At 37.1% G+C, this 17243-nt stretch overlaps 1 protein-coding gene across 5 annotated transcripts in view; it reads right to left on the bottom strand.

Annotated features, from left to right (window-relative positions):
• Positions 1-17243, bottom strand: part of Prkdc (protein kinase, DNA-activated, catalytic subunit) — a 164080-nt gene that overhangs the window by 107909 nt on the left and 38928 nt on the right. For all 5 annotated transcript variants that reach the window (XM_040294077.2, XM_040294078.2, XM_040294074.2 and 2 more), the window contains 5 exons: positions 15396-15622; positions 10098-10192; positions 8143-8242; positions 4675-4808; positions 67-321 (listed from right to left, as the gene is read on the bottom strand). In XM_040294077.2, coding sequence (XP_040150011.2) covers positions 67-321; positions 4675-4808; positions 8143-8242; positions 10098-10192; positions 15396-15622 — 811 coding nt within the window. The remainder of the gene's footprint in view (positions 1-66; positions 322-4674; positions 4809-8142; positions 8243-10097; positions 10193-15395; positions 15623-17243) is intronic.

Genomic DNA, 17243 nt, shown 5'->3' with positions numbered 1-17243 from the left:
GAGCTGTCTACCAGGATGATGCCTACCAGACAGGTTATGCTAACTTAGAGGTTAGGTTTGACTTACCCAGGACCTCGCGGGCTTCCACAGTCTTCTCCCCGATGAACGTGTTGTAGCACTCTAGTGCTGCTAGGAACAGGTCCATCCACTGCAGGGTCACTCGAAGGCTGAATGGCCCTCGCAAGTGCAAGAGAGTTGGTTGAGCAAGGATGCCTGATGGCTGATCACAGCCTGTGCCTCCCCCCTCAAATGTGTTTATGAGAAAAGAAGTATCTTCTTTCTTAATAACATCTTTCAACCACAAAGAAGGGGACTTGTTGCCTTAAAAGAGAAATAAGATTAAAACATAAAACATAAATAATTTCCATATAATTAAATTTCTTTAATCACTGTCTATTTGATAGTAATCTTTTATTTTACTATCATACTTATAACTTTATGTTTCACTAGAGTTACTTCCAAGAAAGTATTTACATCAAACCCACTGTCTTTGGTTGCCTTAAATACTACAAAAACGGTTGGACATCATTTGGAATAGATATATTAGATATATATTAATACCCTTTTCCCAGAACTGAATAGGCACTTCACAGAAGGAAAAAATAGTCAACAAATATATGAAAAAATGTTAATACCGCTAGCAATTAGAAAAACGCAAATTCAAACTACACCTGAGATTCCATCTCATTCCAGTCAGGATGGTAATTATCAACAATACAAGGAAAAATAAATGTTGGTGAGGATGTGGGAAAAAATTTTCTCTCATACATTGCTGGTGGAACTGCAAATTGGTACAACCACTCGGGAAAGCAGAATGGAAACTCCTCAGGAAACTTGGAATGGAACCACTATTTGACCCAGTTATCCCATTCCTCGGCATTCATCGGCATAGTTTAGTGATGCAGCAGCTCAATTCATGATAGCTAAAATATGGAACTAACCTAGGTGCCTTTCAACAGATTAATGAATTAAGAAAATGTGGTGTACATACACAATGGAATATTACTCAGCCATAAAGAATGAAATTATGGCTTTTGCTGGTAAATGGATGGAACTGGGACTATTATACTAAGTGAAATAACCCAATCCCCAAAAAACCAAAGGTAGAATGTTCTCTCTGATATGTGAATGCTAACATACAATAAGAGGGTGGGGTGGAGAGAATAGAAGTTCACTGGATTAGACAAAGGCGATGAAGGGAAGGGAAGTGGGATAGGAATAGAAAAGAGTAAAATGAATCAGAAATGACTTTTCTATGTTCATATGTGAATATATGACTGGCGTTAACTCCACATCATGTACAACCACAAGAATGGGAAATTATACTCCATGTAGGAATAACTTGTCAAAATACACTCTACTATCATGTGAATCTAAAAAGAATAAAAAATTAAAAATTAAAAAACCCTTTCTCCTGCTCTTTTCAACTAACAAAAGAGTACTGTGGTTTTTAGATTCTGGTGTCAGCTGTTCTGCTCACAGCTGAGGAAATCTGGCCTGTGTCTCAGTAATCTACAAACAAGATCAATAATATCTATCTCTTGGGTTGATACAAAGATTAAATGAATTAAAGTAGCTAATATCTGAGCATATGTTTAGAATATCATTTACCACATAGTAAGTATAGTGTTTGTTGAGGAAAAGTCAAATGACCTGCTTTTCTTTTCTTTCTTCTTTTTCCACTTTTTTTGTAACAGGGGATCAAACCCAGAGCCTCACACATTCTAGGCAGGCAGCTCTGCCACGGAGCTACATTCCCAGCCCTTTTTATTTTGAGACAGTCTCACTAAATTGCACAGGCTGGTACTGAAATTACAATACTTCTGCCTCAGTTCCCCAAGTTAGTTGGAATTACAGCTGTGTGCCATCACACACAACTTATATGACCTGGCTTTTTAAAAGATATTTTCTTTTTGATATTAAACTTTTTCTAAATCAAAACAAGAAATACATAAAGTTATATTTTGTATTCTCCGATATCAGTGGCTCTGAAAAGATTAAATCATTCTGCCTGTAATGAAGTTAAAAAAGAATCAAAACAATAAAGTTATTTCTAATGTATTAAGAAGACTTTAAAAAAAGACTACATTTCATGAGTCAGTCGGTTGTGGTGGTGCACACTTGTAATCCCAAAAACTCAGGAGGCTGAGGCGGGAGGATTTCAAGTTTGATGTTAGCCTCGGCAACTTTGAGAGATCCTATCTCAAAGAATAAAAAAAAGAAAAAAAAAGAATAGGATATTTTACATATTAAAAGGGAACATTTCATTACTTTTACTAAGAAGAGTCCAAGGAAATGATAATACTGAGTGTAAAACATAAAGATATTGAAATTCTACATACCAAATGCTAGCAAAAGAGAAGAGAAAATATCAGAAGAAAGGACAAAGGCAGATCAAGAAACTGAGTAAAACAAGAGATTCTCAGCAAGAAGAGAGGCAGATCAACAACACACAAAGGCAAGCTCATGTCCTCCTTCGGGGCCTCCCCCATCTGTTTCTGGCCTCTGTGCAGCACACTCACACTCATCCTGGGTCTAAATTTTCAGAAGACACTGTGAAGCTACGCCTCCCTGACAGCTGGACACATGTCATGGGGACAAGCCTGCACCTGCTGTCATGTTCACAGGCCTAGGAACCTCACTGCACTATGAACTAAAAAGATGCCTAACGCTGTCCCTTACAAACCACTGGGGGAAAAGACACCAGAGAAAGAGAGGCAGAAGTACCCTGGAAACCATAGAAGAGACACACTAAAGGAAACTCATTGATTTTATATGAATTATATGCTGGGAGAGAGGAAAGGCTCGCCTATAACCTGCATCCTTGGTTTACCAAAAATAATTCCTAGAGGTAGAACTATGAATTTAGTTCAAAATATACAAGTTCCCTATTAGTAGGCAACTGAGAAAAGAAGAAACGCAAATGAAATGTCTGGGAGCAGTGATGCACAGGCATCAAATCCGAGGGGGAGGCTCTGCCAGTAAGTAATTCTGCCTATGAAACACCTGGATCTCTGCTCCTTCAAAACAGCAAAACACATGCTTCCTACACTCCTCACTGACTGACTTCACAGTGTTGTTAGGAGAATGACTTAGGAGATTAACAAAAACTTGGTAAGCTAAAAACAGCAAATATGAAATACTAATCATGTTTTGAAGAAATTCTCTACAATGATATATACTTCCATTATTTATATAAAGGTAGAGTATGAAATAAATTTATACTATATATTTTTCCATATTTTTTAGTCATAGGTGGACACAATGCACAATTTTATTTTATTTATTTTTATGTGGTGCTGAGGAACAAACCCAGTGCTTTACAGGTGCTAGGCAAGGGTTCTCCCATTGAGCCACATCCCAGGCCCTATATTATATATTTATGAGGCACATATAATATATGGTATGATTATAATATATAAAACACATGATATATATAACATCAGAATATATGCTACAGTACAAAAAATTTAGAAACCTTCTGAGTAAACCTAACTGCAGCCCACATTCCTCTGTGCAATAACTACCCCTCCTGCTCAGAGGCACATGCCACAGACACACAGAGTCCTGACTCTAGACCAGTGACCAGAGTACTGAAGCGGGAGTCCTAGGCCACGTTCCATCCTGGGACATATTCAAAGCTACCAAATCCCTGTTTGGATTTAGTAGAGAAAATAAAACAATATATTCCTGATAAATATAGTAATTATTTCAAGTCCATAAGTGCAATTTAATGTTTAATGAGAAATTCCTCAAAAGAACAAGTTAACTGCTTTCTTTTACCATCACTGATCCGAGTGACATCATTCAGATTAAGGACTATGGGAATTTCTTATTGATTACACGTTGAAATAGAACTGCATTATCTCATTAAGTTAATATTTTGAATCTTAATTGAATGTCATGTTAACTTCAATAGTGATACAACTCTACTTATTCTAAATGGAATTTAAAAAAAGCAAAAACTATACTGAAATCTAAAATACTGGGAAAAGCCAAGGCATAGTGGCACACACCTGTAATTCCATCAGCTTGGGAGGCTGAGGTAGGAGGACCAAAAGTTCAAAACGAGACTCAGCAACTTAGTGAAACCCTAAACAACTAAGCAAGAACCTGTCTCAAAAGAATTAAAAGTGTTGGTGATTTGGCTCAGTAGTTGAGTGCCCCTGGGTTCAATTCCTGGTACCAAATAAATAAGATACTAGGAAATTCTAAATTTACTTACTCTGTACCATTTGATTAACATCAAAATAACTCTTTCTATAAATCTTTATCATCTATCACATAAATCTGAAACAATTACCTAACATACTTATTTTTTTTATTTATTAGAAATGTATTATAAGGGTTGGGGATGTGACTCAGTGGCAGAACACTAGCCTAGCATGTGTGAGACCCTGGGTTCGATCCTCAGTACCACCAAAAAAAAAAAAAAAGAAAGAAAGAAAGAAAACATATTATAACACTCATTTAAAGAACAGAAAGATCAGGTGTATTGTTTGATTTTTCAGTTTTATCTCAGAAGCCAAATATGTATATTCTTTCAAGTAATTGCTTCAGAATATCTTTCATCATTGATTAGGAAGATTGTGTTTTTAATAGTATGCATGTCTAAGCTACAGGCAAAAGCAAACTCAAACTCATCATTTCTTAGGAATGTAAAAATCAACATACCTGGCAGTAAAGGAACAAATTTATAAAAGAGTTCTATGGACTTATGTCGACATTCTGTCTGCGGCCTTCCACAGTGAGCTAAAAGCCACTTGACCAGATCCAATAAACATAATGATGTCGAAGCTGGGAATCCTCTACCAAGATAGAACATAATGTCTTTAATATGCTCTCCAACATTCAATATTTAGCTTATACAACAGTCTAGGAGTTATGAATGCAATTTTACCACACTGATATATGTAAAAAAATCTCATTCAGCTCATTTTTTAATATATTTTTTTGTTTTGTTGTAGAAGGACACAATATATTTTATTTTTACGTGGTGCTGAGGAGCGAACCCAGTGCCTCACACGTGCTAGGTGAGCACTCTACCACTTGAACCACAACCCCAGCCCATCAGCTCATTTTTAATGTATTATCATTAGAAAATAATGACCTCAACAGCTGGTAGCCTTCATTTTATTATTTTTTGATCTAGGGGAAAATTTTTAAAATATTTTACAATAGAAAAACACTAAATATTTTTGTGTTTCCTTTTCAATGTAACTTAAATAAGGGTTTCAGATCAAAAGCAGTACTTCTCAACATGTAGACCAGTATTACCTATGAACTAGTTATGACTGCAGTTCTCTGACTCTATTCCAAAAATGACACAGAAATCCTGATGGTAGGGCCAGGCCAGCAATCTGTTTTAATTACACCTACAGCTAAAGTTTGAGAACCAACTACTGGAATGCAGGTGTAATTCAATGATACAGTGCTTGCCTAGCATGCATGGGGCCCTGAGTTGAATCCCTAGTACTGCAAGAGAACAAGAGAGAAAAGCAACTACTTAAAGAAATTTTGTAACTTAAGAAACTGGAAGAATTCATTTTAAAATGGAGAAAAGATTACTTTTGATCTACATGCTTCTCCAGGGTGATGGTTGCTAGTAAACAGATCAGGGCTCCCCACTCACGGGAGGATATAGGAAGTACAGCATCCCCCAATCCTATCTGACAGTGAGGCACCACTGGGGTGGAAATGATACCAATGACAGAAAACCATTGACCTGACACTTAGCCTGGGCTTTGAGCAGCTTCATGTCATCATTCTATAATCTTGTGTCTGTCAAAAATTCTACTACATAACCCGCTTGAATCAAACTGTGAAATATGATGTATTAAGAACTGTGTAAGGTTTTGAACGACCAACAATAAAAAAAAAAAAAAAAAGAAGATATTAAAATTGAGAACCTTCCTAATAATCACTTGACAGAAGCAGAACTCCATTTATTTTTCTATTTTTATTTGTATATGTATACAGTCTTTATTTGGTCAATTTTTCTGAAATATTTTTTGATCAGAAGTTATGACTCTGTTATGCCTGGGAGCTAACTTTATAATTCTAATTCATTTACTTGTTGGTAGCTCAACAAAATAATGGATGAGACAGATGAAAGAATGTAGATTTTTGTTTTTCTAGAAATCTCTAGCTTTCCTAATAAGGGCCTGGAGTAAGGGAAAGAGTGATTATGTATATATATATACTAATAATGTGTAATTATGTATATACACACTAATCAAACTCCTATAATTGCATGCTTTTGTGGTCAAAGCTGATGATTTTTTCAGAAATCAGTAGTTCTATGGAGTCCATATGTCCTTCTTGATACCTTTATGTAAACCAGTTAAAAATTGTTAGGTAATACAAGGCTATGTCACATAGCCTTACTGATTGAATTCATAAGCAAAGAAAGTTCTGTGGTTCCAAGTGTAAAATGTTATGAAAACAGCAGTAGTGATTCTCATGAAACATTCAATGTCATTTTATTGTACTCTTTTTAAACACTGTATTGCTTTCCCTGAAGCCAAATTCTTACCTGGGAACTTAAGTTAAATTTTAATCATTTGGCAAACATTCTTTGTTTCCACAGTTCCCTTTCAGGTGTGACTAAATTATAATGGAAATTTGACCACCATGCAGGAAGGCAAGAGTAGAATTCCTCACTCCACAGCCAAGAGTGTGAGTCCAGAAATTGCTGGCAATTTTTTATATTCTTATCAGATACCTATGTTATAAAGTGTGGTCTTCAGGCTCAGCAGGAAGGTTTTACCTGCTGCTGTTAGAGATTTGACCTAAATATATAATGTTAACCGTAAACAGATCTCTCCCTAAAGGAGCATCCATAGAGTCTATTATTTTCCTGAAAAATGTTAGCAAATTAGAATGTCAATACATATATTTTATTCATCATTAGAACGTTCATTCTTCTCAGTGAAAAAGTGGAAAAATATGAGATCACCAAAAATTATCTCAAAATGAATGAATTAAATATATATCCTTCTTTGGTATAATTTTCATCACTATAATTGTTTTTTAAATGTTTTCTGTCATTTTTATGTAATTTTTCCTGGTTTCCAACAAGTTCAGGTTATAGCAACCATTTTTATGGGAAGGACAGTATTGTTAACCAGCAGGCATACATAAATGTTTTGCATGGTGATTTATTACTACGCTTCAGAATAATTTCTTGAAAAAATTGTATTAAAAAACACGATAGATTTCTCTTTTGTTAACATAAAATGATCCACATATTGCAAAAATATTCTTATCCTCACAAAAAAAAAAAAAAAAAAAAAAAAATTCTACTATTCCACATTCATGTCTTTTTTTCTTTCTTTCCTTTTTTTTGGTAGTTGTAGATGGACATGATGCCTTTATTTTATTGTTTATTTTTATGTGGTGCTGAGGATCAAACCCAGTGCTTCACTCATGCCAGGCAAGCACTCTGCCACTGAGCTACTTAAACTTCAAATTTTACTGTGCAATAATTCATGCATACACTAGCTAAATAAATTCACATCAAATTTGTATTCAAGGGGCTGGGGATGTGGCTCAAGCGGTAGCGTGCTCGCCTGGCATGCGTGTGGCCCGGGTTCGATCCTCAGCACCACATACCAACAAAGATGTTGTGTCTGCCAATAACTAAAAAATAAATATTAAAAAATTCTCTCTCTCTCTCTCTCTCTCTCTCTCTCTCTCTCTCTCTCTCTCTCTCTCCTCTCACTCTCTCTTTAAAAAAAAAAAATTGTATTCAAAATTAGTATAGATAGGGGCTGGGATGTAGGTAAGTGGCAGTACACTTGCCTCACATGAGCAAGACTCAGGATTCAACCACCAGCACCACAAAAGATAATAATAAAAACATAAAAATCAATGGAGGTAAAATAAAATGTCTCAGTTTCAAAAGTAATCTTCAATTTCTGCTATTCCAACCAAGATCAAATAACTTCCACCTAAAATCAAATGTTTTCAAAAGGAAAGCTTTTTAACTCCTTTGGAAAATAGACTATGTTTCCACACATTTTTTTTCAGGAAACTAATTCTTTATGATTCCACACATCTGTCCCCAATAATCCTTTAGTAGCTAAAAACTGGTTTTATGGTGGGGGGAGAAAAAACAGAAAAGGAAACAATATTACCTACCGTGGCAAACGTCGTTTTTTTGCCTTGTTTAAAGAAATGTGCTTCTTTTCAATGATGCGCGTCAGGTGATCAATGGCATCACAGCACTGTTGAATTGTACCTGTTCTCCAGTAACAAAATAGATTCCAAAGAAAATATACAGCTGATTATTATTAATAAGGTAAGATTGCATCTTTATAGATCTAATTTTGTGATTAAAAAGATAATTTTACTGTAAATTTAATATTTTTAAAAAAATATTTTTAGTTGTGGATGGACACAATACCTTCATTATATTTATTTATTTTCATGTGGTGTTGAGGTTTGAACCTAGTGCCGCATGTGGGCTAGCTAGGCAAGCTCTCTGCCACTGAGCCACAATCCAGCCCCTAGATTTAATATCGATCCATCCTTCAGAATACAAAATTTCAATAAATGGTTTATATTGCATGTCCAAAAACAAACCCAGATTTAAAACTATGATAGCATGGCATAAGTATGCACACATATACACAGAGTATTATCATAACTAAGTATACCAACTACAATCTGCACCACCAGCACTGTCAGCAGCCAACGTACAACTTTATACAATAAACTAGAGACAAGAGACCAAGTATATATTACAAAACCCCATGTTAGGCCAGAATCTTAAAACCTCAATTCAAAGCTATTCTTTAAGGAGTATAAGTTCCTTGGCCTCCCATTCTTCCTGTGTAGGATAAGCCATATTATAGTTTAGTGATATAGCCACTGGAGAAGGAGAACAGAACTAAGATGGCAAACCACTCAAAGAAATCTATAATTATTTAGGGAAGGAAAAGAGGTGCAAAGTAACCTCTGTCACTAAGATTTTCTTTCTATTCCTTTTCTGCAGTGCTGGGAATCAAATCCAGGGCCTGGCACAAGGCAGTGATTTTAGGAAAAGTCTCATTTGCTGACAAAATGCATCTATGTGGATAATCAATATAAACAAAGTAAAATTTTAAGGTAAGGATTAAATTTTTAGCATTATTGCCTATGGCAGACTTTTGACATAAAGGTAAATCCTAACCTCTAAACTGTCTTTTTAAGAAATAAACAAAAACCAAGATGTGGACAAGTAAAAGAGAAGTCCTGCCACCTCACAGCTATGTGACATAATGAGACACAAACACTCTGCATCTTGACAAGTGTTGAAGTATTGGGACCAACTGAGGTTTTTTGTTTTTTAGGTTTTTTTTTTTTTTTTTTTGGTACCAACAATTAAACCTAGAGGTACTTAACCATGGAGTCAAATGCCCAATTCCCAGTCCTTTTTTAAATTTTTATTTTGAGACAGGGTCTCACTAAGTTGCTTAGGACCTCACTAAATTTCTGAGGCTGACCTTGAACTTGCAATCTTCCTAGCTCAGCCTGCCAAGCAACTGAGATTACAGGCGTATGCCACCACACCCAACCCAACTGAGATTTCTAGGAAGTCTTCTAGCTCAAAAATTCTGACATTTCTAGTATTGTTTAGACACAATTTAATTATAAAGAGTTAACATTTATTACTCTTTAACAACTCTAGCCCACCCTACTTCTGACATAACCTTTTTCATATTCCTTAATCATGGCTGAAATAGCTTTATCACAATCTTATAATGAGACCCATTAAGTCATCATTAGAGAGTTCAGAGACATTAGCCTCCTCTCAGTGGCTACTGCATCCAGCTTTCTACAGCACTGTGACTCTGCACATTTTCATGTTCATGTCATTAGTCACTGAATTGCTGCACTGCAGGATCTTCCACCAACCAAGGGTAATTCTACAGCCATCAGGGAATCTTAGGTGAGGACTTGAAAAACCTACAAACTGGATTTGAGGTACAAAAGGGACATATCAAATTTATTTATGGAAAAGAAAACATCCCTTATAAGAAAATCATCTGAGCCTTAAGTATTGGGTGGAAAAACTTTTAAGACCTTACAGCAAACACCTGTATGACACATACCTAAGGATTTCTCATCTGCATGTGCCAAGGCCAGACTTTCCATATAGATCACCAAGGCTTCAAACACAAATTGATCTACTAAGGACTCTTCTTCCCTGCAAAATAAAGAATGTTAAGCTTCACCTAAGAAAATAATAAAGTGCTAAGGGCACACACAAAAAAAGTAATGGTATTAAAGAATGCAAACATTCAACAAATTTGTTTTTTCTTTTCAATAAAATCTAAATGTTTTAAAACATAAAACAACCTAAAATGTTTCTCAAAGAACCCTACTTCCTTATTGAACTGGGTACAATTCAATTGGTACAACTCAGTTGGTACAGTGCTTGCCTCACATGCACAAGGCCCTGGATTCAATCCCCAACAACATACATACATACTCACACACACAAACACACACACACAAAATAATACTTCCTCAAGAGCAGACTAAAGCATGAGGCTTTATAAATCAATCAAGAGGCAGTATTATCTCTTCTCCGTCCACGGGTATCATATGCCTCCTCCCACTAGGAGACTGTTCCTGGCACATAACCTTAGAACCACTATTCCAACCACATTTTACAAAGCTCATTAAAACTCAATGTAAGGAAAAAGAAGAACTGATACCATATAACACATCCACATTCTTCTAAAATAAAGAAAATTTAAAAGCTCTCATCCTACCTTAAATCAAGTCAACATCTAAGCAAAGTAAGTCAAACTAAGAAGGTTACAGGTCATGTGTTTTCTCTTACATGCAGAAGTTTGAGAGGAAAGTGGAAAACAAAGGTGAGAGTAGATCTCCTAAAAATCAAAGGGCTATTGGTAGAGGAAAGGGACCCAAGGGTGGCAGGTGGAGAGAGGCGGGGAAGTGCTATGGAGTGAAGTTGGCCAAATTATATTGTCAGATTGTGTGCATGTAACAATAAATCCCATTATTATGTACAACTATAATTCACCAATAAAAAAATGTGTAAAGTAAAATAAAATAAACGTTTGGTAAAATTCAAGAAAAATAAAAAGAATTAGTATTGAAGTTCAGTGGTAAAATGCCCCCAGCATCCCCTCGCCACAAAAAAGTTTGCATTTAAGATCATAGAATGTAACATTTTTTCTACTTTCACTATCCAGCTACTGAGTGTCAATGAAATAAACCTTTTTTTTTTTTTTTTTTACTACGGGGGATTGAACTCAGGGGCACTCAACCGCTGAGCCCCATCCCCAGCCTTATTTTGTATTTTACTTAGAGACAGGATCTCGCTGAGTTGCTTAGCTCCTTGTCATTGCTGAGGCTAACTTTGAACTTGCAATCCTCCTACCTCAGCCTCCTGAGCCCCTGGGATTACAGGTGTGTACCACTGCACCCGGCAAACAATTATTTTTAATTATGAGAAAAAATTTAAGTCAATACCAATAGTAAACTCTGAGCCTTTCATAAGTATATCTAGTACATGCAAGTAATCAATTCAATCAACATCTGTGCACCATCTAACTTATACAATCACACATAACTGACCACATATACAACAGTAGTCCTAGAGGATTACAATGATTAATGTCAGTATAGCTGTCTTAGACTGTGTACTTAGTGAATGTGTAAGTACACTCTACAATGTTCAAAAAAATGACAAAATCATTTAAGGGCACATTTTTCAGAATGCATCCCTGCCATCAAGTGACATGTGACTGTAACAGATAGTAAACTTGGTGTCCTAAGTACCAAGGGCCAACACCTAGTTGAAGAGGTCATATCTCTCATGGGAAAATGTATCCCTTAAAGACACAGTATAGTAAAAGATTAAATAAAACTGTCATGGGAGTTCACACAAAATTTAAGAGTTGGAAGTTACAATGAAGCCTTCAGTCAATGCATGACCCCTTGGGATGAATGCCTTCTTGCAATAAGAAAAGCAGAGCAAAGCACAGACTAGGGTATGGGGCTTACAATGAGAAATGGAAACTGGTAGTCACACTGGCATGAGTATAATAATTTAAAAAAAAAATTATTCCCAAGGGGGACAGGGCTTTTCAGAGTTACACAAGCCTCCTACATGCCCCAACACCTCAAATCCTTGAAGTAAAGGATGCTGCAAAAACAAAACAACAACAACAACAACAAAAAAAAACAGAACCAGTATGGATAAGAACATGGAGGCAAGCAGGAAAACAGAGAGTCAACCAACAAAAGGTTCACTCGGAGGAATGATTTGTGAAAGAACTGCAAGTTGAACAGAAAAGGTCTTAGAAGGCCAGGCAAAGGTAAGTATTAATAGTTTTTATATTAGGCGCCAGGAAAGCAGTTGATAGGTATTAGTAAAGAAATTATATGACAAAATAAGACTAAGCTGCCCTCCAAAGGAGCATGAAACACAGTTTATCAGAATGCAGAAAGGAAATATTAGTGCTTCAATTTATAGCATCCAACATGCAAGATATCAAACAGTCCTCTTTCATGTATTCTTTCTCAAATTAGCTACTTGAAATGTGATCTAACAAATTAGAGTACCCAAGAAAGACAATGATACAGGGTAAGGAAACAGAAGCCCTAACACAGGAAAGAAGTCAAGAAATGACCAAAAGACGGGGCTGGGTTTGTGACTCAGCAGTAGAGTGCTCACCTAGCATGTGTGAGCACTGAGTTTGATCCTCAGCACCATATAAAAAGTCCCTCATAGTCACACAGAGTGAGCTCGACATAACACAAAACTGGCAAGCAGGGACTGCAGAAAAGACATGCTGATAGCTGTCTCCAACAGGACATAGCTGAATGTATCCTTCCACCTGGACAGAATGCCCAGGCAAATCCAAGTTTTTCTCTGGCTCACCATGACCATGTTCTAGGAAATTCTGTGTTCTGCCTAGATCAGCTAACAATGCTCATTTAACCACAGGAGTATTAAACTTTGATTTCCTCCTGACAGACAAGGTGGGCATTCTGAGCTGAGAAGAGGAACTAAGGGATAGCCCATACCCTTGGATGACACTTCCCCCATACATCAGATTCTGGTCCACTTCATGGCCATCTCTGAAGAAACTTGCCTTCCAGGATTGACTATGGATCCTGCTGATCCAACTTGCTCTTATGATCTTTTAGGAAGGATGAAACCAGACTCCATTCAGAACCCCTCAATAGGGAAATGACTCTCGGAATGGTGGCACATGCCTGTAACTCCAGTGGCTCAGGAGGCTAAGGCAGGAGGATCACAGTTCAAAGCCAACCTCAGTAACTTGGTAAGATGCTATCTCAGAATTTAAAAATACTTAATAAAAATGGCTGGGGATATTGCTCAGTGATTCAGTGCCCCAAGGTTCAATCCCCAGAACAACCAAAAAAAAAGTTAAAAGACTGCCTTTGTCTCACATAACTGTGCTTGCCCTCACCACCTACTTTTCAAAACACAAAAATATATTGTTTGGGGATAGGAGATAAATATAAAACTATGGAGAAAAGCAGGAAGGAAGTAGCATAAGTCAGGAGAAGGATGGCCCTGGAAGGGCAAGAAGTTTTCCAGAATACTGGTAATGCCTTATTTCTCAATCGAGGGGGTATGTGACAACCTGTTTTACTATTATTATTCTATAAACTTTATACACTCTTGCTTTATGTACTCTTCTCTACAAATAGTTTTCACAATTTAAAAAACTAAAAAAGAGGGGCTGGAGATATGGTTCAGTTGGTAGAGCACTTGCCTTGGTTCAATCCCCAGCACCACTACCACCACAACAAAAAGTTAAAAAAGAGCAGAGCACTGTGGTGCACCCCTGTAATCCCAGCAACCTGGGAGGCTGAGGCAGGAGGGTTACAAGTTCAAAGCCAGCCTGAGAAACTTAGCAAGATCCTGCCTCAAAATAAAAAATAAAAAGCTGGGCCAGTGGCTCAGTGGTAGAGCACCCCTGGCCTGAATCCCCAGTACCAACAAAACAAAACAAAAAAAAAGCTAAAAAATTAACATATGGCTTTAAGTCGCCAATTCTCATAACACACATATAAATTCCCATCCATACATTCATCTGATATTGGTTTTTCGTTTTTGTTTTTGTTTTCTAGGTACCAGGGATTGAACTTGGGCACTTGTCCACTGAGTCACACCCCCAGCCCTATTTTGTATTCTATTTGGAGACAAAGTCTCACTGAGTTGCTCAGTGCCTCACTATTGCTGAGACTGGCTTTGAACTGGCGATCCTCCTGCCTCATCCTCCCAGGCCATGGGGTTACAGGCATGCGCCACCACACCTGGCTCGGCCATCTGATATTTATCCCTGATTCCCTCTTCTCTATGCCAGCTGTCGCTTTCTGAGAGAAGTTGTTCTGACCAAACAAGTTTAGATTCTTACTATAAGATTACTTAGTAATTATGAACTATTATGTAGCATCACTAATTTCAGTTGCAAGCTTTATATTTATTGCTCTGACATGTAGCCCTCAAGAAGGGTTATATCATTCTATCTTGGCATTTGGTACCATACCTGGCACATATTATTGCTATTATTCTTTTCTTTTCTTAAGGTGGAGTCTCACTATGTTGTCTAGGCTAGACTCAAAACTCCTGAGATCTCTTTTATTTCGGCCTCCTGAGTAGCTGGGACTATAGGTGCACACTGGTTCATAACATTCTAAACAAGTAATTAATATTCTTAATAAGTTACTGTTTCATAATATATTTAATAAGTGATGGAATCAGTGAACAACCACCACTACCACCTTAGATCAGTAATTATCTTTTTCTTGGACTTCTGAAAAAGCCTCTTCCCTTCCAACTACAACAGATAATTTTAAGAAGAAATCTAACCGCACTGATCCCAGGTCCCAAAACGCCACAGACTTGCTGAAACAAAAGGTAGCTGGTACTTTCACCACAGCAGCCCAAACCCTGCTCCCCAGCCTTGCTGTATTATCTCCCAAACCTTCAACACCACAGTCTGGGAAAATCAAAGGTCTGCATCAACTCAGATGCCATCCCATTTCTTACCTCTGCACCACATCCCTTTGATCTGGACACCCTGGCTTGTTCTCATTTATCCTTTACATCCCACCTTTGACATCTTTGCCTAACCTACTCTGACTGGACTGGATATACCCCCGTGGGCTCCAAAACTGCTGCAGTATTATGTTTGTATGTACTTCTTAGTAGTTTCTAAGCATCTTGAGTACAAACTGAATTTTAATTCATTTTTTAAACCTTGGAACACAGCACAGCATCCAGCACATAATTACTTACTAAATGTGTGATACAGAAATACATGGACAGAAACACTAAGCCACTTTTCAAAAAGTACCAGTACAAGTTTCTTCTTGTCCACATGTGTCTCACATACCTGAATTCCCTGTAGATGTTATTAAAAGCCAGTGAGGCTCCCAGCCTCTTGAAAGCACTGGGGTGAAGTGCAAAGCTGTAAAGTCGCTTGAAAAGTGACTTGGTATTCACTGGACTCTTTTCCTGCTGCTGTGGTGTTGTTTGCTTGATGGACCATTTGAGGAATTCTCGAATACACTGACCACAAAAATCTCTTAAAGTACTGTCGATGGGGTCCACAATTCCATCCTGAAACAAAGACACATTTATTTTACTAATGTTATATCCATATAGTGGCAGCCAAATACCCTCAGTCTGCCTTTGAGCATGACTAGAATGTTATGAAAATCATTTATAGGACAAGACAAGAAAAAATAAACACTAAGAGAAACAATCTGGTTTCCCTGAATCTAAATTCAAATGACAAGTTCCTTTTAACACAAGAAAAACATTATCTTTTACACTAAATAATAAACTGAAAATTCCATGGAAAAGGGAGAAAATTCTGAGATAATTTGAATTTGTCCCCCCCAAAAGCCTATGTTGAAAATAATCGCTAAACTCACATGTTAACAGTATTTGGAGTCAGGGTCTTTGGGAGGTAAACAGAACTGAAATTAGGTCATGAGGATAGACCCCCACGATGGCACTCTCTCACCAGGTTTTGCCCTCCACATGCTACCATGCAGCAAGAAGGCTCCCATCACATATCAACACCTTGATGCTGGCTTTCCTGGCCTCCAGAACCATGAGTTATAGCCCATTCTCTATAAATTACCAAAGTCTGTGATGTTCAGTATAGCAACAGACAACAGACTAAGATAGTGCATGTGCTGATGTTAGGGAAGTGACGATTCTTTCTAATAAAACAATGGCTCTCCTTCACTGAAGTGCCATGCTATAAAGTTCACATTTCTTCATTACCTTCTCTTTCAGCCATCTCATTTTACTTTATCATTATCTCACTACATTTCTTTCGAAACCCCTTACTTTAGCTACCTTTAAGAATCAAAAGGGAAAAGGAAATAACTAAAATAGCTGCTTCAGAATAGAAACATAATAGAATAAACACATCCAGCCAGGTATGGAAACACATGCCCATAATCCCAGAGACTTAGGAATCAGGGAAGGAGGCTAACAAGTTCAAGGCCAGCCTTGACAACTTAGTAAGACCTTGTCTCGAAACAAAATAAAAAGAGCTGGGGATGTAAGCACAGTGATAAAGCACCCCTGGGTTCAATCCCCAGTACCACAAAAAATATAAACAGGACTGGGATTGTGGCTCAGTGAAAAAGTGCTTGCCTCACGTATGTGAGGGTTCGATCCTCAGCACCACATAAAAATAAATAAACAAAATAAAGATATTGTGCCCATGTATAACTAAAAAAAAAAAATTTAAATATAGACAAACCCAATCTGAATATAAGTAAACCACAAATTAAATTAATTGTATTTATTAGAAGCAGAATTCGCTGGTACGCACTGCAAGGAATAATGTTATAATTATGGTCTGCTTCCTAATTTAAAATATTCAGCAACTTAACTCTCTGTTGCCTATCACGTGGCATACAATCAGGGAGACTCTAGGAGTGAAAGTAGTACTATTTGTAATTACACACCAGGATGTGTGGCTGTCCTACAGAATGATCTGCTCTTCAGTCCAACACCATTCTAGCCTCCCTTTTCACTATGCCCCTACACAATAAAAACATGAAAACAGATCCAAATCCTCACAATCAACACAAACTTAATGCCTTTACTACTTCTCTCTGGATGCTCTTGTCAATTTCCTTATTTTCCTAACGCATCTCAAACTTAAAAGAGAAAAATGGCACACAGATGTAAACTGGAGTCAATTTGCAAGAACAAA

This window comes from Ictidomys tridecemlineatus, chromosome 7 (assembly GCF_052094955.1).
Source record: "Ictidomys tridecemlineatus isolate mIctTri1 chromosome 7, mIctTri1.hap1, whole genome shotgun sequence".
NCBI classification, from domain to species: Eukaryota; Metazoa; Chordata; class Mammalia; order Rodentia; family Sciuridae; genus Ictidomys; species Ictidomys tridecemlineatus.
Note: the sequence above shows the minus strand (reverse complement) of the source record. Positions and strands in the feature narration are given on the sequence as shown.